Source organism: Tenrec ecaudatus, chromosome 9, assembly GCF_050624435.1.
Source record: "Tenrec ecaudatus isolate mTenEca1 chromosome 9, mTenEca1.hap1, whole genome shotgun sequence".
Taxonomy (NCBI): domain Eukaryota; kingdom Metazoa; phylum Chordata; class Mammalia; order Afrosoricida; family Tenrecidae; genus Tenrec; species Tenrec ecaudatus.
The window spans coordinates 136,303,409-136,319,361 of record NC_134538.1 but is presented as its reverse complement, the minus strand read 5'-3'; the positions used below and the strand labels follow the sequence as shown (position 1 = coordinate 136,319,361).

The 15,953-nt window shown below is 45.6% G+C and overlaps 1 protein-coding gene across 1 annotated transcript in view; it reads right to left on the bottom strand.

The window, feature by feature from the left end:
• The window catches only part of MET (MET proto-oncogene, receptor tyrosine kinase), a 140,228-nt gene that overhangs the window by 41,983 nt on the left and 82,292 nt on the right, over window positions 1-15,953 (bottom strand). The window contains exons 4-10 of the mRNA XM_075558589.1: window positions 14,259-14,393; window positions 13,358-13,531; window positions 7,992-8,152; window positions 5,118-5,223; window positions 4,866-5,002; window positions 4,015-4,176; window positions 3,188-3,287 (exon numbers count right to left, since the gene is read on the bottom strand). Of these exons, the coding sequence (XP_075414704.1) occupies window positions 3,188-3,287; window positions 4,015-4,176; window positions 4,866-5,002; window positions 5,118-5,223; window positions 7,992-8,152; window positions 13,358-13,531; window positions 14,259-14,393 (975 nt within the window). The remainder of the gene's footprint in view (window positions 1-3,187; window positions 3,288-4,014; window positions 4,177-4,865; window positions 5,003-5,117; window positions 5,224-7,991; window positions 8,153-13,357; window positions 13,532-14,258; window positions 14,394-15,953) is intronic.

Below are 15,953 nucleotides of genomic sequence, written 5' to 3'. Positions count from 1 at the left end.
CAACTCGCAAACTATACTGCTTCTTGTTTTCTATATATTTATAGCATATTAATCAATTTTTTCCTATGTTTCCTGTTTTACAAAGCCGGTGCTATAATTATTAGGAAGCCCTAGTGGTGTTGTGGCTGGTAGGTTTTAAGACACGAACTGTGAGGCCAGCTGTTCAATTCTACCAGTTGCTCCATAGGAGATGACACCATTTTCTGCTTCTGTGAAGAATTACAGCCTTGCACCATATGCACAAATATGCTTGATATAATGGTTGTATGGCTTTTATAAGAGCCCCCAATATAATGATCTTAAAAAAAAATCACAGCCTTGGGAGGGGCAGTTTTACTTTATCCTGTAGGGTGTTAAGAGTTAGAATCGACTCAACAGCAGTGGGTTGGGTTTGGCTTGCTTGGCGCTATTATGATTTCAGGGTCTTTCATCTCTCAGTTGGAATATTCTCATTTGGAATTCTGATTTAAGGAATTTTGGAAAATGTGATTTCCTCTTGATTGTGCTTGGACTATACAGCAACACAAAGTGGTGTCAGTAAAGTAAGTAAAGCGGAGTTTCCCCCTTTTCTTCCAAGGAAAAGACAAACAAGCAATAGCATCCCTTTGATTTCCCTTCTTTTGGGGGGAGGGGACAAGGGCAGCTGGAGGGGAAACATTTATTTACCTATGCCCACAATAGCAAAAGGACTGTGGATATACCTAAAATTTGCTATCTGATCACTAAAAAAATTTCAATTACTCTATATTAAAAATATATGTGGTAAACATAGAAAATGGATCCATAGACTTACTAGGATAAAAGGATTAACTTTACACCAAATTAATATTTTAACACTAAAAATTATTAAATCCTATCCTCTTGAAGAACATAAACGTACAATCTTACTAATATTACAGTAATTCTCTTCAACACCAGAAGAAATTTGAATATAAGTTTGAATACAAATATATAATAAATGGCTTACTTTTGGGATCAACACATGAACACAACATTTTGTTAAGAAAGTGTTGATAACTTTTATTTGAAAAAATTAAGAGTTTTCATGTTATATTAAGAGTAATTTTGACTAGCTCTCTATCTCCAAACCAGAATCAGACCTGATCAGAGAGATTTGATTTGTTAAATATGAAGAAGTTTGGTTCATCATGGCCAGTCTCAAATCCCATAGGCATCAGGGAACATGGTAGGAGCACAAGTCCCTGTTAGTTATGAGAAACAGTATTCCACTGGGCTGAGCTTTTCACTCCTGTTCAAGTCTAATACATGGTTCTATTGTTCTAACGGCTTTGTGCCTAACATAATGGAAATTTACCTATCCAGATAGAAACATGGTAAGAATTTTATTTTACTTAATTGTTTGCATCTTTGGGAGATGCAACTCTAAGTCTGACACCTGGAGGGTTTTTACTAAAGATCTGATAACCCACGGAGGAAAGCCAAGAAGAACTCTACCAAAAAAAAATCAAGTTCACTGCGACTGAGCCAATTCCAGCTCACAGGGACTCTCTGGCAGAGAGGAACTGTCCCCAAGGGTTTCTGAGGTCAATCTTCACGGGAGCAGTAAGTCACACCTTTCTCCTGCGAGCCACAGGTGGACTCCAACTGCTGACCTCGCAGTTAGGAATGCAAGGAGAACCCCACCGCTCCGTGTGCGTCCTCATAATGCTAGTGGGGCGAAGGAAGGGAAGGCGGTCATTCTTTGGCAATGTAGCCCTGGCTCTGTGAGATCAACACACTTTTTCAGCTTGCTCCTTTGGAAACGGTGTAGGCCAACGTCAAGGAGCATGATTGTGCTTCGTTTTTAACCTGGTTAATGGAAACTGTTACGATGCTATGGAGTACTGATGTGCTTTCAAGGAATAGCAGTGGGGCTTTAACAGGGTTTGTGGCTGTGTGTGCTGGTTGGTTTCAAAGCCCTTTACCTCATAGGATGACTCCCTGGAGTGGAATCCCTCAGGAATATGATAACAGTCTAGTAAGACTCTACAGAGGTGATGCAATGTGGCTGACTGAGAAGGTCAAGAAAAACCTCATTGGCGATGCCCTTATTGTTTGGTGATTTGGCTTGACATTTTTAGCACGAAATTGGTTTTTGTAATTAAAGAACACGGTGGCTTTAGTCATCAAGAAACAGTAGATGGAAATCTAAGAGAAATCTATCGCCCGTCCAACGGAGACCCTCTGCTTGAGAGGGAGCGGGGAGATCTCTGATTCTATGCTGAGCGCACAAATTCCGCTCCGAGGTGTGAGGTTTATTACAGATAAACATGAACACACGTTTGCAATCTTTGTCAATAACTCCCCCCTTTCTCTGAGCTGAACTGACCACAAGAAAGAGAACTGTGAAAATTGGTACAGCACAAAATGAGGCTACCACTCATAAGGAGGCATTCCAGCTTAATTTTAATAAGGCAGGCACACAGCAAGGGTGGGAGACACAGCAAATGATGTCCCTATCCTAGGACACAGGGCTTCCTTGCTACTGGATCAGAGCAAAGTCAAAAGGAGTGGGAAGGAGGCCTGCGTGCTGCTGCGAGGCGAGGCGCACTCGCCAAGGGCTGCCCTGCCGAGGCTCCTGGGGCACGAGGCACGGGACAGGAGAACGCCGTGACTTCCTTCTGTGCCAACCGTCTTTCACTACATCATCCCAAGTTAGCTAAGACCATTTCTGTCTAGCCCTGTTCTGTCATGCTTGCACACACACACACACACACACACACAGAGAGAGAGCTGGGGTCGATGGGGTTACTCACTGGACTAACTGCAAGGTCAGTGTCCGAACCCACCAGGGGCTCCAAGGGGAACGACTCTCCTCTGCAGGGGAAGTTCTGCCCTGTCTTCTAGGGTCTCTGGGTGTTGGAATCGACTCAGTGAATGTGACTGTGTGAGTAGGTGTGTATGTACATTAAGTGTTATCTATGTGTGTGTATCTATGTATTTTTAGAAGTGTGTGGAAACACTGCAGTATCTTTCAGTTCCATTTTCCAAACGGAAGCCCGCTCATACACACACTTAAACACATATATATTCTACTGGTATGAGAGCAAGAGTCTAGATAGTGCTTGCTCTTGAATAAAACACCCCGTTTGACTTAAGCATCCGGAGATACGCTTTACGCCCTGCGAGTCGGGGTCGGGGCAGGGCTGCCGAGCTGCCTGTTACCCACCTCTCGCAAAGCACTTACCACTGAAAAGTTCATTTCCGCTTCGTGGATATTTATGATCATCCTTGGGACACTAACTGAATTCAGATTTTTCCCAACAACCGTTATTGTGCTTCCACCGCTGGCAAAATAAAACAGGAAAATGGTGATGGGGGAGGGGCTCTCCTGCCAAGTATTTGGAGAGAGGAACTCGATGGAATCACAGGGAGGGATGACCAGTTCGTGCGGTCAAAGTCAAATGAAAGTCAGGGATAAGTCTTCTTTGAAACCAACTCGTACTCACTTAAACGTTTTTTAAAAGGCATAGTTCACCAGCTAGAGAAATGGATGTTTAATTTTCTTATTCACAAAATGCACAGATGAAATATGCATTTCCCCCCTCTCAGAACGGAATACGAAAATGAAATAGACTATTATTGCTACACTTATCAAATTGAAGCCAAGGAGGCAGACTGAGCTGGGCCCACTGAGATAATGATCAACGGGAGTCTGGCGGGTGGGGGGGGGCTCTGCGAGGGAAGCTGGCAGGGAAAATAGACACAGGTGGGAAAGAAGATGATTCTAGCTGGGGGCACTACATTCAGTCTGGAATCAATGTGTACATAATAGAATAATTTAAAAAAACCCTACATTGCTGTATTCAATTGTTTTACTGGAGTTCACTTAGAGCCTAATAGAAGGCTTCTTGATGGGAACTGAGCGCTTTCCCTTTTGGTGGGAACGGCAGTCTTCCAAAGAATGGCCCAGAGGTGAAGCCACGCCTGGAGCTCCCCTCCTCATGGCCATTCTAGAGTGAAGCCATCCTCATGCTCTGCATTGTCTTACACCTGCCAGAGAATTTCACTTACCTCACAAAAGATTTGGTTGGACGGATTTCAGAGACAAGGGGATCTTCCTGGTAACTGAAGCTGTAGATCTCTCGATTGGCCAAGTCAATCTTCAGTTTAACAGGAAAGTCAGTTGAAATGCTTTGGGCCGGAGTATAGCATTCGAGAACACTATGTGACACACTGGGTGGAAAAATCAAGAAAATAGACCATAGCTGTTAGAGAGAAAGATACTTCTGAACTACACTCCCGAATCAAAAAGATATTATTCAGCGGCTCTTAAGTGGGGATTTCCCAATATACTGGCCTATAAGAACCCTTTTTAAAAAAACAAACAAATGTAGTCTGTGTATAACTGAATGGATCCCAAACGAAGGTATCCTGTAGACTGGTCATCCCTGATATCCAAACCTTTGCAATTTTAAGCAATTTTTTTCAGACAAACATTCTTTTGGAACTTGATTAATCAAGCGTCTCCTACTTTAAGCAGTAGAAACACAAGCTCCCTCCAAACCCTTCTCCCCTCTGCGTCTTTCCACCCCCAAAATGTGTTAGTGCTCGATGGAGATGCTTAATTTAAGTAGCTCTCAGTTACCAGCATCTCAAAATTCGCAGTTAGGCTGCTAAGGGGTGTGGATGATTAAGGTGATGGGCAGACAACATTGAACAGTGGAGTTAAAAACAAGGAAGGAAAGGCAACGACACCAGTACACAGGAGGAGGGGGACTTGGGAAGAAGAGCATTTTGTCAACAGGAGAGAAAATATAAACATCTTAGTTTTTCTCCCCAAGAAAGGCAAACTATTTGTTTGATGTGCCAGGTACAGGTATTAATCCAACTTGACTGATGAACCACAGACATATTTACAGTACCTTTTTAAAGTACATGTTTTCCCCCCAATTGAAATGTGTCTAGAATTTCCACTGTTCAGGTGCTTTCCAGTTACAGTAAGCAAAGTGCCCCCGGCCTTCGGACCGTAACTTGGAGAAATACTGGTGATTTCCGGATCCTGAGTGGAGACACAAAAATACAATCAAGCCGCTTGTCAATCTATGATAGTTAAGTAAACTACATAGTAATGATCACCTATCCTGGTGCAGGAGGAAAGTAACGCGGAGACTCACCACATAGGAAAATGTCCTGTACTGCGGCGCTGTCCCTCGGACATTTGAAACGATGATGGACAGATTGGAGTGCTCACTCACTGCAGGACCAACGGTGCATTTCAACCTGTGGAAAGCAAGGCTTTATACATTACAGATTTGAAGGCATTTATTTTCTCTCTCGACTATGCGAATGGCCTCTATGTTTGAGCTAACTACTCTAAGCCGCAGGCATGGTTTTCTGGCAATTATTAACATACAGATTTTATATCTGCACTATTATGGCAGGCTTAATATGGACTGTCTTTTAAATATATGTACAAATAAAGCAGGAACTGTTAAAACTCATTAAGGTTAACCTCACGGATTAAAAAGACACAATAAGGTAAATCTAAGTCAACAAAGCTACAGGGGCAATGTTTGCCATCAAACCCAAACCAACTCCATTGCTGGGGAGCCGATTCCGCCTCATAGCAACCGTCTAAAGCACAGCGCACCGTCCCGGTGGGTTTCCAAGATTGTACATTTTTATAGGAATAGAAACCTTTGTCTTTCAAAGCCCATCTGTAGGCAACTGGACATCCCCTTACGAAAGGGCTGTGGGGAGGAGACGAGCCAGTCAGGGTGCAGTGTAGCAACGATGAAACATACAACTTTCCTCTAGTTCCTAAATGCTTCCCCCTGACCTCCCCTTACTGTCATGATCCCAATTCTACCTTAAAAATCTGGCTAGACCAGAGGATGTGCACTGGTACAGATAGGAACTGGAAGCACAGGGAATCCAGGGCAGATGATCCCTTCAGGACCAGTGGTATGAGTGGCGATACTGGGAGGGTAGAAGAAGGGTGTGTTGGAAAGGGGGAACCAATTACAGGGATCTATACATAACCTCCTCCCTGGGGGACAGACAACAGAAAAGTGGGTGAATGGAGACGTCAGACAGTGTAAGATATGACAAAATAATAATTTATAAATTATCAAGGGTTCATGAGGGAGGGGGAGGGGGGAGAGAAGGGAAAATGAGGAGCTGATGCCAGGGGCTTAAGTGGAGAGCAAATGTTTTCAGAATGATGAGGGCAACGAATGTACTAATGTGCTTTGCACAACTGATGTATGTATGGATTGTGATAAGAGTTGTGTGAGCCCCCAATAAAATGATTTTTAAAAATGAAAGCCTTGTCTTCTGAGAATTAGCAGGTGGTTTCAAACTGTTGACTTTGAGGTTTCCAGCTCAACACACAGCCACTACACCACCAGGGCTTCTTACTGTGCAGGATACATAGATAATGGAATGGTATTTCAACAACGGGTGGAGCAAGAATGGGGCGATCAACAATGATGCATCTCTTCGTTAAAGCTTGACAACACGTACCTTTTTGTGGTGACAGTTGTCACCTGTTGGACTTCATTACTTAAAAAGTTTAAAAAGAGTGAACTTGGAATGGAATTGCTTTTGACTTAGGAACCTGGTGGGACTGTGCGTAGGTGGCTCAAAACCACCAGCTGTTCCAACACGGAGGCTAGCTGCTTTTGTAGAGAGTCACGGCCTTGGGGACCCTCCAGAGGGCAGCTGTGAGTGGACGACGGTGCGTGAGTTTAATCTCAGCGTCCTCACGAAACTGCATACGTACACGCTGTTTTCCTCAATATGTGTTTGGGAATAACTCATACGTCACTAGTAGAGGCCCCAAATCATAATGCAATGATTAAGAATTTTAGAGACCTTGCAAGAATTTCTAGAGTTATGTGCTTTGGACCATTAAGCTCAACGAACGTGAAATGAATTGATATTTAGTCTGAGCAAACTGAGAAGGTTTACAAAGCCTAGAATCAATTCCACTACCTATAAGAAGATCACTTGCTAGACTAAGTACCGTGAAGACCTGTCTAGAAAACATTAAGCAGATGCTAGTTACTGACAATTTCTGAATGCTCTCTTCACTCTGAGATTGAGAAAGTATTGAGAAAGTCCGTGTAGAATATAGTCACAAAAGCCCAGGTCTTGGGTCAGGAGAGCTGAGTGTCAAGCCCTGCTCAGGTCCTACCCTTCGGGTTGTCTCTACTAGTCCACTCTCCATCACAGAAGGCCAGCAGCCCCTCCATCGTGTAGTATTTGGAATAGTACCGTCCCAAAAGGACTGGGAGATGCTGAATGAGGTGTACCCTGTACATTATGGTGCCAATAAATATGAACGGAACATAAATCTAAACTCATCTGAAAAAGCAAGTCTCGAAAATAGGATTCAGTTGTTTTACTACATTTTTAAGATTTAGGTCATCAGTTCCCAAACTCACTTGGCTTACTGCTCCATTTTTATTGACAATAAATAAATTACTCAGCGCCCCTTTAGCAATAAAAACTTTGTCCGATAGCTCATATGCCAGGATAAAGTGTAGGTATCTGCCTTTGCTACCTCCACCCCCTTGGGTTATCCCAGTACTTACCTGAGAGGACAGTATTACTTGTTTTGGGAAAAACTGGTTTGGAAGGTGAATTTAGAGGAGGGGTACCATATTGAGTGGCTATTGATTCTTACAGGAAACGCCTGTGGAGCCTCTCCATTGTGAGACCCCACTGAGGTCACTCTTTCAAATCTATCCAGACTACTTTTGAACAGCTGTCACACTGTCAGCTACTAAGAAGCTTCTGAGATGCTGGATTTTTTATCTGTCTAGTAATCACCCCCCTCCCCCCGCCATATAGGCAATCTGTCCCTTCCCTGCTGAATCCTTATAAGTAGAGAAGGGTTAAAACCTAAACAAACTCCAGAAGAGATTTGGTACTTAGATCAAGAGTTGGACTTAAGGAGTGAGTTTTACAATAACCCTAAAAAACAAACAAAAAACCCCGGTGTCCTGAAGTTCATGCGCAGACAAGTGTTCAATGATTCTTACATATTTGGTGTGCTCTCGCTCAAGGTCAAGGTGCAAGTCTCATTTCCAATGAGAACTTTGGTTTTCTTGAAATCAGACTTATTGTTCCTTCTGAACCCAAAGTCCCAGCCACATACTGTCAGGGTGGTCCCTCCTTCAAGGGGTGCGCTCATTGGGAAAACCTGCAAGAGCAACACAGAACTATTATTAAAAAAAAAGAGAGACAAAACAGGTAACAGACAATCCACTGCATTATGATCTTTCATACAAACAAATAAAAAAAAGAACGAAAGAATCTCAAGTATCTAAGGGTTTAGATTAAACAGAATAGTTCAAGTTCTTCCAATTTCTCATGATTTCATAAGATGGAATTTCCATGGAAGGCAAGGAGTGACCATTTTCAGAGGCCCTACAAGAACTATGTGAAGCACTCATGAAACAAGCTGCTTATAGGGGAAGTGGAGATGGGACAGAGAGAAGATTCATCTCGGAGGGAAAGAAAGGTCTTCGTGGGTCTCTCAGAAGAGAATGCCATCTCCCAGAGATTCTGGGGGGACCAGGGTCCAGATTTTTCCATGTTTACAATGCAAACTGGTTCTAACTTCCATGGACCTCCAGACCAAACACCCATCAAAATTCCTTCATGAGCTCTAAGGGCCAAGGGCCTGCCCAGCTCTGCTTTGAACCAGCTGGCTGTGCCCCACTGTCTTCTCGCTGTGGCTCACCCCGCCGATCAGAGAAAGTCACAGTGGAAAATCCCTCTTTCTGTTTCCGGTGTTTGCAGTTGCATTCAGCGGCTATTATCACGAACGAGCTCCCACATGTAGCTGCTACTCATTCTTTCATTCACGCATGCATGTGTTCTGTACGAAGCACCTCCCTGGGCCGTGCAAACATACGGTTAAAATCCTCAGCTAATACCTGAAAGGCTAGTGGTTTGGATTCACCCAGAGATCCTATGAAAGAAAGACTAGAACCGTCTTCCCCAAATTCAGTCACTACAACCACAATGACGGGTTGTCAGAAGAACAAACAAATCTGCCTTGGGAGAAGGACAGCGAGGAGCTTCCTTATAAAAGAAGATGGTGAGACTTCGTCCATGTAGGTCAGACATGCTATCAGGGGAGACTAGTCCCTGGAAAAGGACATCATGCTCCGTAATGCAAAAGCGTAGCGAAAAAGAAGACCGGCAAGGACGTGGATTGACAACAGCGGCTGGGGCTCCCACACAGAGCTATTAGGAAGAATGGTGCAGGTCGGGGCCTGGTTTCTATCGTTTGCTGCTGTGAGTCAGACTGAACGGAAGGCACTTAACAGCAACAGCAGCGGGCTCATGATCCCTGAGTGGGGTAGCCTAAGGGGCGGCATTTCGAACCCACCAGCACTGTGGATGAAAGGCTGTCTTAGAGGATTGCCACAAAACCTCAGGGAGCAGCTGCTGGGACTCAGCGTTGACTCTACCTTTTGATCTTGTTAGTTTGGCTGCTGAGTCAGAAGACTTGCTCTTTAAGAAAATTATATACTATTTAATACACACAATAAACTAGTCTATCAGAAACAGATAAAAATGGGTCTGGGGAGAACCCCAGGAGGAATGGCAGCAAGAATTCTAATGGTCTCCCCCTTGGCATTTTTTCACATCTCATTTCTAGGATTTATTTTACCCCACGTCTGAAGTTAAATAAATAACAAGTTCATTTTGTTGTTGCAGGCTCACTTTTGGTGTGTTAAAAGTAAAATTGGCCATGTACTAGTGAGACTTTGAGAACTCCGAGATAGGACAGCACTCGGCTGTTATGAACGTCATAAGACAACTGGTTCCAGGCGACGATTAGAACAAAACAAATTTCCAAGTTAAAAATAAGCTTCTCCTCAGTAACTTCAGGACAATTGAGAAAGGAAATGCTTTTTTTTTTTTTGAGGGGGTACAAATTGTAAATTGTGCTGTAAAGCACAATGGTGGGAAAATACAGCACCACTGGAGACTCAACTCAAAACCAGTAAAGGTGTTTGCGATTGCCTAGTGAGTGAAAGTCTGAAAGTATCTAAAAGGGCTTTTAGCAAAATGCCAATTTGCAAACACTCCCATCCCTCCCAAGTAAATAATCGCAAACCCACAAATGTCCACTTTACTCTTGTTACTGAACCCCTTTAAAGTCTTAGCTTAATGCTTTTATGACAGCTATTTTACCCATAAAATCCATTACACAGTCATGCCTTTCCTAAAAATGCACCTCATCCATACCCAACTGCATGAGGACTGCTGGGGGGAGGGGGCATAATCTGTTTATTATTATGTTAGAAATCCAGTAGGAGAGAACAAGATATCCAAGCCTCCCAGGCCTCTGTTCAGCCTGAGGCAATCACACACACACACACACACCTGCTGCCCCCTCTTCTAACTAGGAGGCTTCCGCACCCAAAACAGCTGCCCACCGTAGAGGTGGGCCTGGCCCCACTGCCTGGATCCCGCTCTCTCCACAGAAGGAGCCACGTCTGCCCCCCTGCACACACCACGACTTTCTATGAGGATGCTTCAGGGGACGACACTGAGAACTGTTTGCCAGGTGTCCTGGCATTAGAAAAGGTATCATAAAACCTCTGTAAGATCTCTCCTTTGGTAGCCTCTCTTCTCTGGAGTGGGAGACAGTAATAAACAGGAGCACCGAATCTCTCAGCACCCCCTCAAGTTTATGGGGGGATCGTCACACTGACAGTGGCAGAAGAAGGAAGTAGGTTGGGTCCTGTACCCCCTTGGAGAGATCGAACAAACCCAACAGAAAACAGTGAGTGACGGTGGAGGGCAGAAGCGCTTGGTGGGCAGTGTTTGTCCAGCACAAAGGCTGTGGAGGCTGGGTTCCCCACCTGTCTGGACAGGGGACAACCCGCCCCAAGAATAGTGATGGTCCTTTCACAGGTGAAAGACCACATCGCCGATGAGCAGCTGCAAAACCCATCAACATAATACACAGGCAACCAGGTGAGCATTACGATGCACGATGGGAGACTCCTCTTCAGTAAGGAACTGTCACGGAGACACTGGTGACTGATCAGTCTTCTGATGAAGCCACTGCTGTTTATGTCATACGTCACTGGGGTGGGGTTGAATTCCACAAGGTCAGCAGTTCCAAACCACCAGCTGCTCTGGGGGAGAAAGACGGGGCTTTCTGCTCCTGCAAAGAGGCAGTCTCAGAAGCTCCCAGGGGCCAGTTCTACCCTGTCCTGTAGGGTTGCTATGCGTCATCATCGACTCCGTGGCAGTGAGGTTTTTTTTGAGGGTGGCAGTGGGGGGTTGAATTCAATCCCGTAAGGTGGGCCAATTCTGTCCCAATAAGTTCAGAATACGTTGGAGAGTGTTCTTCCTTTACCAAAATATTTCTCACCGTTCTTTAAGGATGAGATACAATCACAAGCTCGAAACAAACAAATAAAAATGACCTTGAAATCAGTCCTAGGTGGAACTGCGAAGAATTTAGGGAGTGCACATCATGTACCTTGTAAAACAAGGTTAACTTTCAACTTCCTTTTATTGGCAAGTGAAACTCTATACATTAACTGGATTTTGTGTCCACTGAGTTTGAGACAGATAAAGAAAAGAGATGACTAATCTGTTTTATTATTATTATCATCTTTTTTTGCAGCGAGAATTTGGAATGTCACGGTCCGGTGCACCATGAAATCTTCCTAACAACTATGAACCGAAAGGGATTTATGGACTCGGGGCTCCGCTTTCCTTCCGACGGTACAGGCCGCGCCTCACAGGCTTGTGGAGAGGGCAGCAGAACCAAGGAGGGCTGGCGCTGTGGACACTGAGAGGGGAGGGAGAGTTGAGCAAATGACGAGATTGCCCTGGCTCTGGAAAATCCTAAAATGGTTACTCCGATTTTAGCCATTTTAATTTGCTTATGGAAAGGGAAGCGCATCCATGAAAATTAAATGTTTCATTGGGCCAGGCTATCAAATGGCTTCCTTTTTTAAAACCCCAACTTGGCTATTTTTGAAATTGTGATTATATCGCACACACACACACACACACACACACACGCGCGCACAATCCCCCTATCTCTTTCACGGGATCGCTGAGTTCAGATTTCTAGGGTCTCAAGTTGCCAAGGCTGTTTGTTTATGAAAGTATAAAATGGCCTGTGTTTTAATACTGCATAAATACAATAATACACAGTCAAATTTTAAAAGTGCATAAATACCACAGTGTAGATGTAAGTTTGTTTGGTTTTTAAAAATTCCTTTTGAGCGTATGCTCCGGACGGTCCAGCTAAGTCTTAGCTTAGCCGTGTGCACCAGCAGGGCATGAGCTGCTGAAAAGGCACTCACCCAGTACGAATCTTGCCTTCAACCGTAACTAAATGGAACCAGCCATGCACCTGGGGGTGGTTCTTGTTCTCGCTCATACACTCTGTTTACATGGGCTTGAACCAGGCGACGGAGACCTTCAACTTGAATCTTCCCAAGAGCCATTTGCTAATGTCCAACGGCTCAGCTTGCAGGCAGAGAAAATCCACCCCGAGCCCTCACCCGGGAAGTTCTTTCAAGCACAATGTGTTTGAATGAAGACGTCAGAGAAGATCATAGCGATTTTTATAGTGTCAGATACATGTGGACACAAACTAGGGAGCAGAGGGCTTGTGACTGGGCCTCAGTATTTCAGCTCAAGACCCCAGCTGGACCCTAAGTTCTCGGACGGCAGGAAGCACACTGTCCTGGTGACTGGGACAATTTCTTGAGATTACTGGGAGGGATTAGAGGGTGGAATGTTTCCCAGAAGTATCAGCGTGAATGTGGTCATCGGTGAAGTGTGCACATGGGACCCCTGTAAGGAGAGGACCACAGACACTCAGACGTGCTGACCTCCCACTTAACTCCCATGTCTCCCTGTGAAGTAACCACTCATCTCACCAGATGAGACAGGGCCACCACCTAGCTATGCCTCCTGGCAGGAAGAAATCCCTGTCTGGCCTGCCCGAGCCTGTCTGGGCTCACTGGTGTGCAGGGTTCAGCTTAGGGTTTCTGGTGAAGTCATTGTGTGGAGAAAGCTGAGTAGATAAGGGAGGTGGCTGAGGAATCAGAGGGCAGGAGAGTCAGGAGGGAGAGGTCTCCTGTGGGAGGAACTGTGAGCATTGCTGCCCAGTCGGCCCACTCCTCTCTTCACCAGGCTCTGAAGGGTCAGCCGCCACCAAAGGAGAGGCTCATTAGTATGATGGGACCACTTCGGGTGTAGAACGAGGGCTTTGGTGCCAAATGACAGCCCGAGGCAGAACCAAGAGGGAGATGGGGTGTTGGCTGATGAGTGAACTGCGTTTGGGCTTCTTTTCAAGAGTGAGACTGGTGTTTACCGACACCCCCACAAACCGGTTCACGGAGCGTCTCACCTCATAAATCGTCGGCAGGCAGATCTCTTGAGTCCATGTCCCGTTGGGGCAGTCCCCTTCTCGGGCACACCTATCATGGCACCAGCCACACTTCACAAAGGGCGGGGCAGACAGACACTGACTGCAGGACTGGAAGTGCTCGCAGCCCAAGCCGTCCAGCGGGATCTTGGTTATCTACGGAGAAAAGTGAGAGAGCGAGCTCTCAGGGGGCTGTGTGTTTGTTCAAGTCAACACCGAGTAGTCTAAACAGATGAGCAAAGAGACTTTTGTAGCCTCGACTGTCGACAGCACTTGTGTGTCAGATTACCAGGATGAGATGATTGCAAAAAACAAAAAGAAAATTCCTGCCTTCTTTTGCTGACACACGTGATAAAAGGTAACTTCCCTGCTTGGCAAATACAGTCACTGTTGTGGTAATGTTAGAGGTTCTAATCATATTCATTATGGTTTAGTAATGACCGTCTGTCCAGACTCGGATGCATTTAAAAGAACAAGAACGTATAATTTCAGCTGCTGGAAGACACATTGGAGGCCCTAGAAAATTCTAAGGAAGTTTACATATCATTCTGGCATCAAGATGCACCTCCTTCTCTCTGAGAAAAGGGATGAACAGCTGGGATCAGATTCCTATGTGCAGTTTCTGAATCCGTCTGCCATGAGGTCTGTGTGTTTTTCTCATTGAGAAATACAGGCCCAAAGGAGACATGCCTGCTATGAAGAAAATCTCTCCTAGGTCCAAGGAGCTCCCTCGTCCTTGAATAAAAATGTAACGTGATTTCAAGATCTCTCTGGAATACTTAATAAGCTAACTGGGGAAGGTGGGCCTGAGATAAAGAGAAGAGAAAGAACCAAATGCCATTGGCTGTACCCCCCGGGCCTTCCCTATGGGGACAGGACTTACCTTCTTCCCGGTGACCACCAGGGTGTAGCCATTTTGGTTTTCTGGGTGTTCCACAATGACCTCTGGAGACACAGCATGGGAGTCCAGGCGGAAGTCCACGTGAGGGGTCCACAGTCCCGATCGAGAAACCACCACCTGGAACACACAGAAGGAAAACAGTCTTTTTTCCAGCCAGCTCAATTCAAATCAAAGTGGAAAATACGGACATAATGGTGATACCAGATTAAGAGCGCGCGTAGGTGTCTCAACTCCAGACCCAACAGTCGGTCTCCGTGACGGTCAAGAGGGTTTTCAATCTCTTGCCTGGAAACATTTATTGGAATCCCCCGCAAGATGGATGCTTGTCTTTCAATGGTTTCTAGGGAAGGAGGATCCTTCCACCCATCAGCCAATTCCTGCAGACAAACCTTCATCATTGTACTGGGATCTGGAGCAACCAAAATTCTTACCAGGGCTGAAGCCTGCTAATACTTACAAGGATTCTGGGTGATGTTTAACTGACTTCCCTGACATTTCCCATCGGACCGCTTTTCTTCTATGTAGTGGACTTGGCTGCTTTTCCACCTTACTTATAGATCTTCTGAGATCAGGACAAACCCATCTCCTCCAACAGGATGTCCTGGATGTTTTATAAGCCAGTGTCCCATGATACGTATTAACTTATATTACACACAAAGTTCTGCCTCCTAGTCTGATGATTTTAACAAAGCCGTGTAGGCAGTTTGCTGTTGTGTATCACCCTTGCTTTCAGGGATTTCCAATTTGGATGCTTCCCTGTCCTACAATTGCCGTTTGTCCCATTCCTGGCACCCAAGAACCAGGAGATGCACCACCTTTATCATGCAGAGACTGTGACCAAAGACCACCCAGAGCTATCATGGAGTTGATTCCAACTCATGGGGACCCTACATGGGCCCTGGTACAACTGGGCTCCACAGGGTCTTCAACAGGTGTGATCCTTTGGAAGCGGGTCACCGGCTTTTCTGTCTTTCGGGTTTTAGGTGAGTCCTTAACCATTAGCACCATCGAGGGACTCCCCTGATCAAAGACCCCCAAGCCAAAGCCAAAACCAAGTTGACTGTCGTCAAGTCCATGCCCACTCATAGCGATGCCATGGGACAGGGCAGAGCTGCCTGTGTGCTTCCGAGACTGTCATGCTTCCCGGGAGTAGAAAGTCCTGTCATTGTTCCACAGAGCAGCCGTGGAATCTTGGGGACCACGGCTCAGCATGTAACTACTGATTAGGGTCAATTCCAGATTACCCGGGGCCAATAATACAGCCGGGCTGGTAAGGCTGGTATAGGTCAGGTGGCATTTTGTTCTGCTGGACACAGGGCTGCCGTGAGTCCAAACGGACTCCACAGCACCTCACCACAGGGGGGCTTTCAATACACACGGGTCCTTGGGCTGCGGCCACACAGGGGGCAGGAGGCTGAGCCAGGCTCCAGGCCAGCAATGGACTTTGTCGCATTGCCCTGCATTCTGAAAGCTTTCACCTCTTAGACGGCATTGACTTGCTCTGGGAAGGAAGCCACGGGACAAGCACAGGCCCCCGCGAGCATAGGGCCCTAACCATCCCTTCCACCTCAGTGTTCTCACGTGGAAAATGGGAATGAAAATCAAGCAGTCGTAATTCACCTCGAAGGACTCCACACAAGCTGACCCCAACACATGAATGCTCAGAGGGACCAGTAG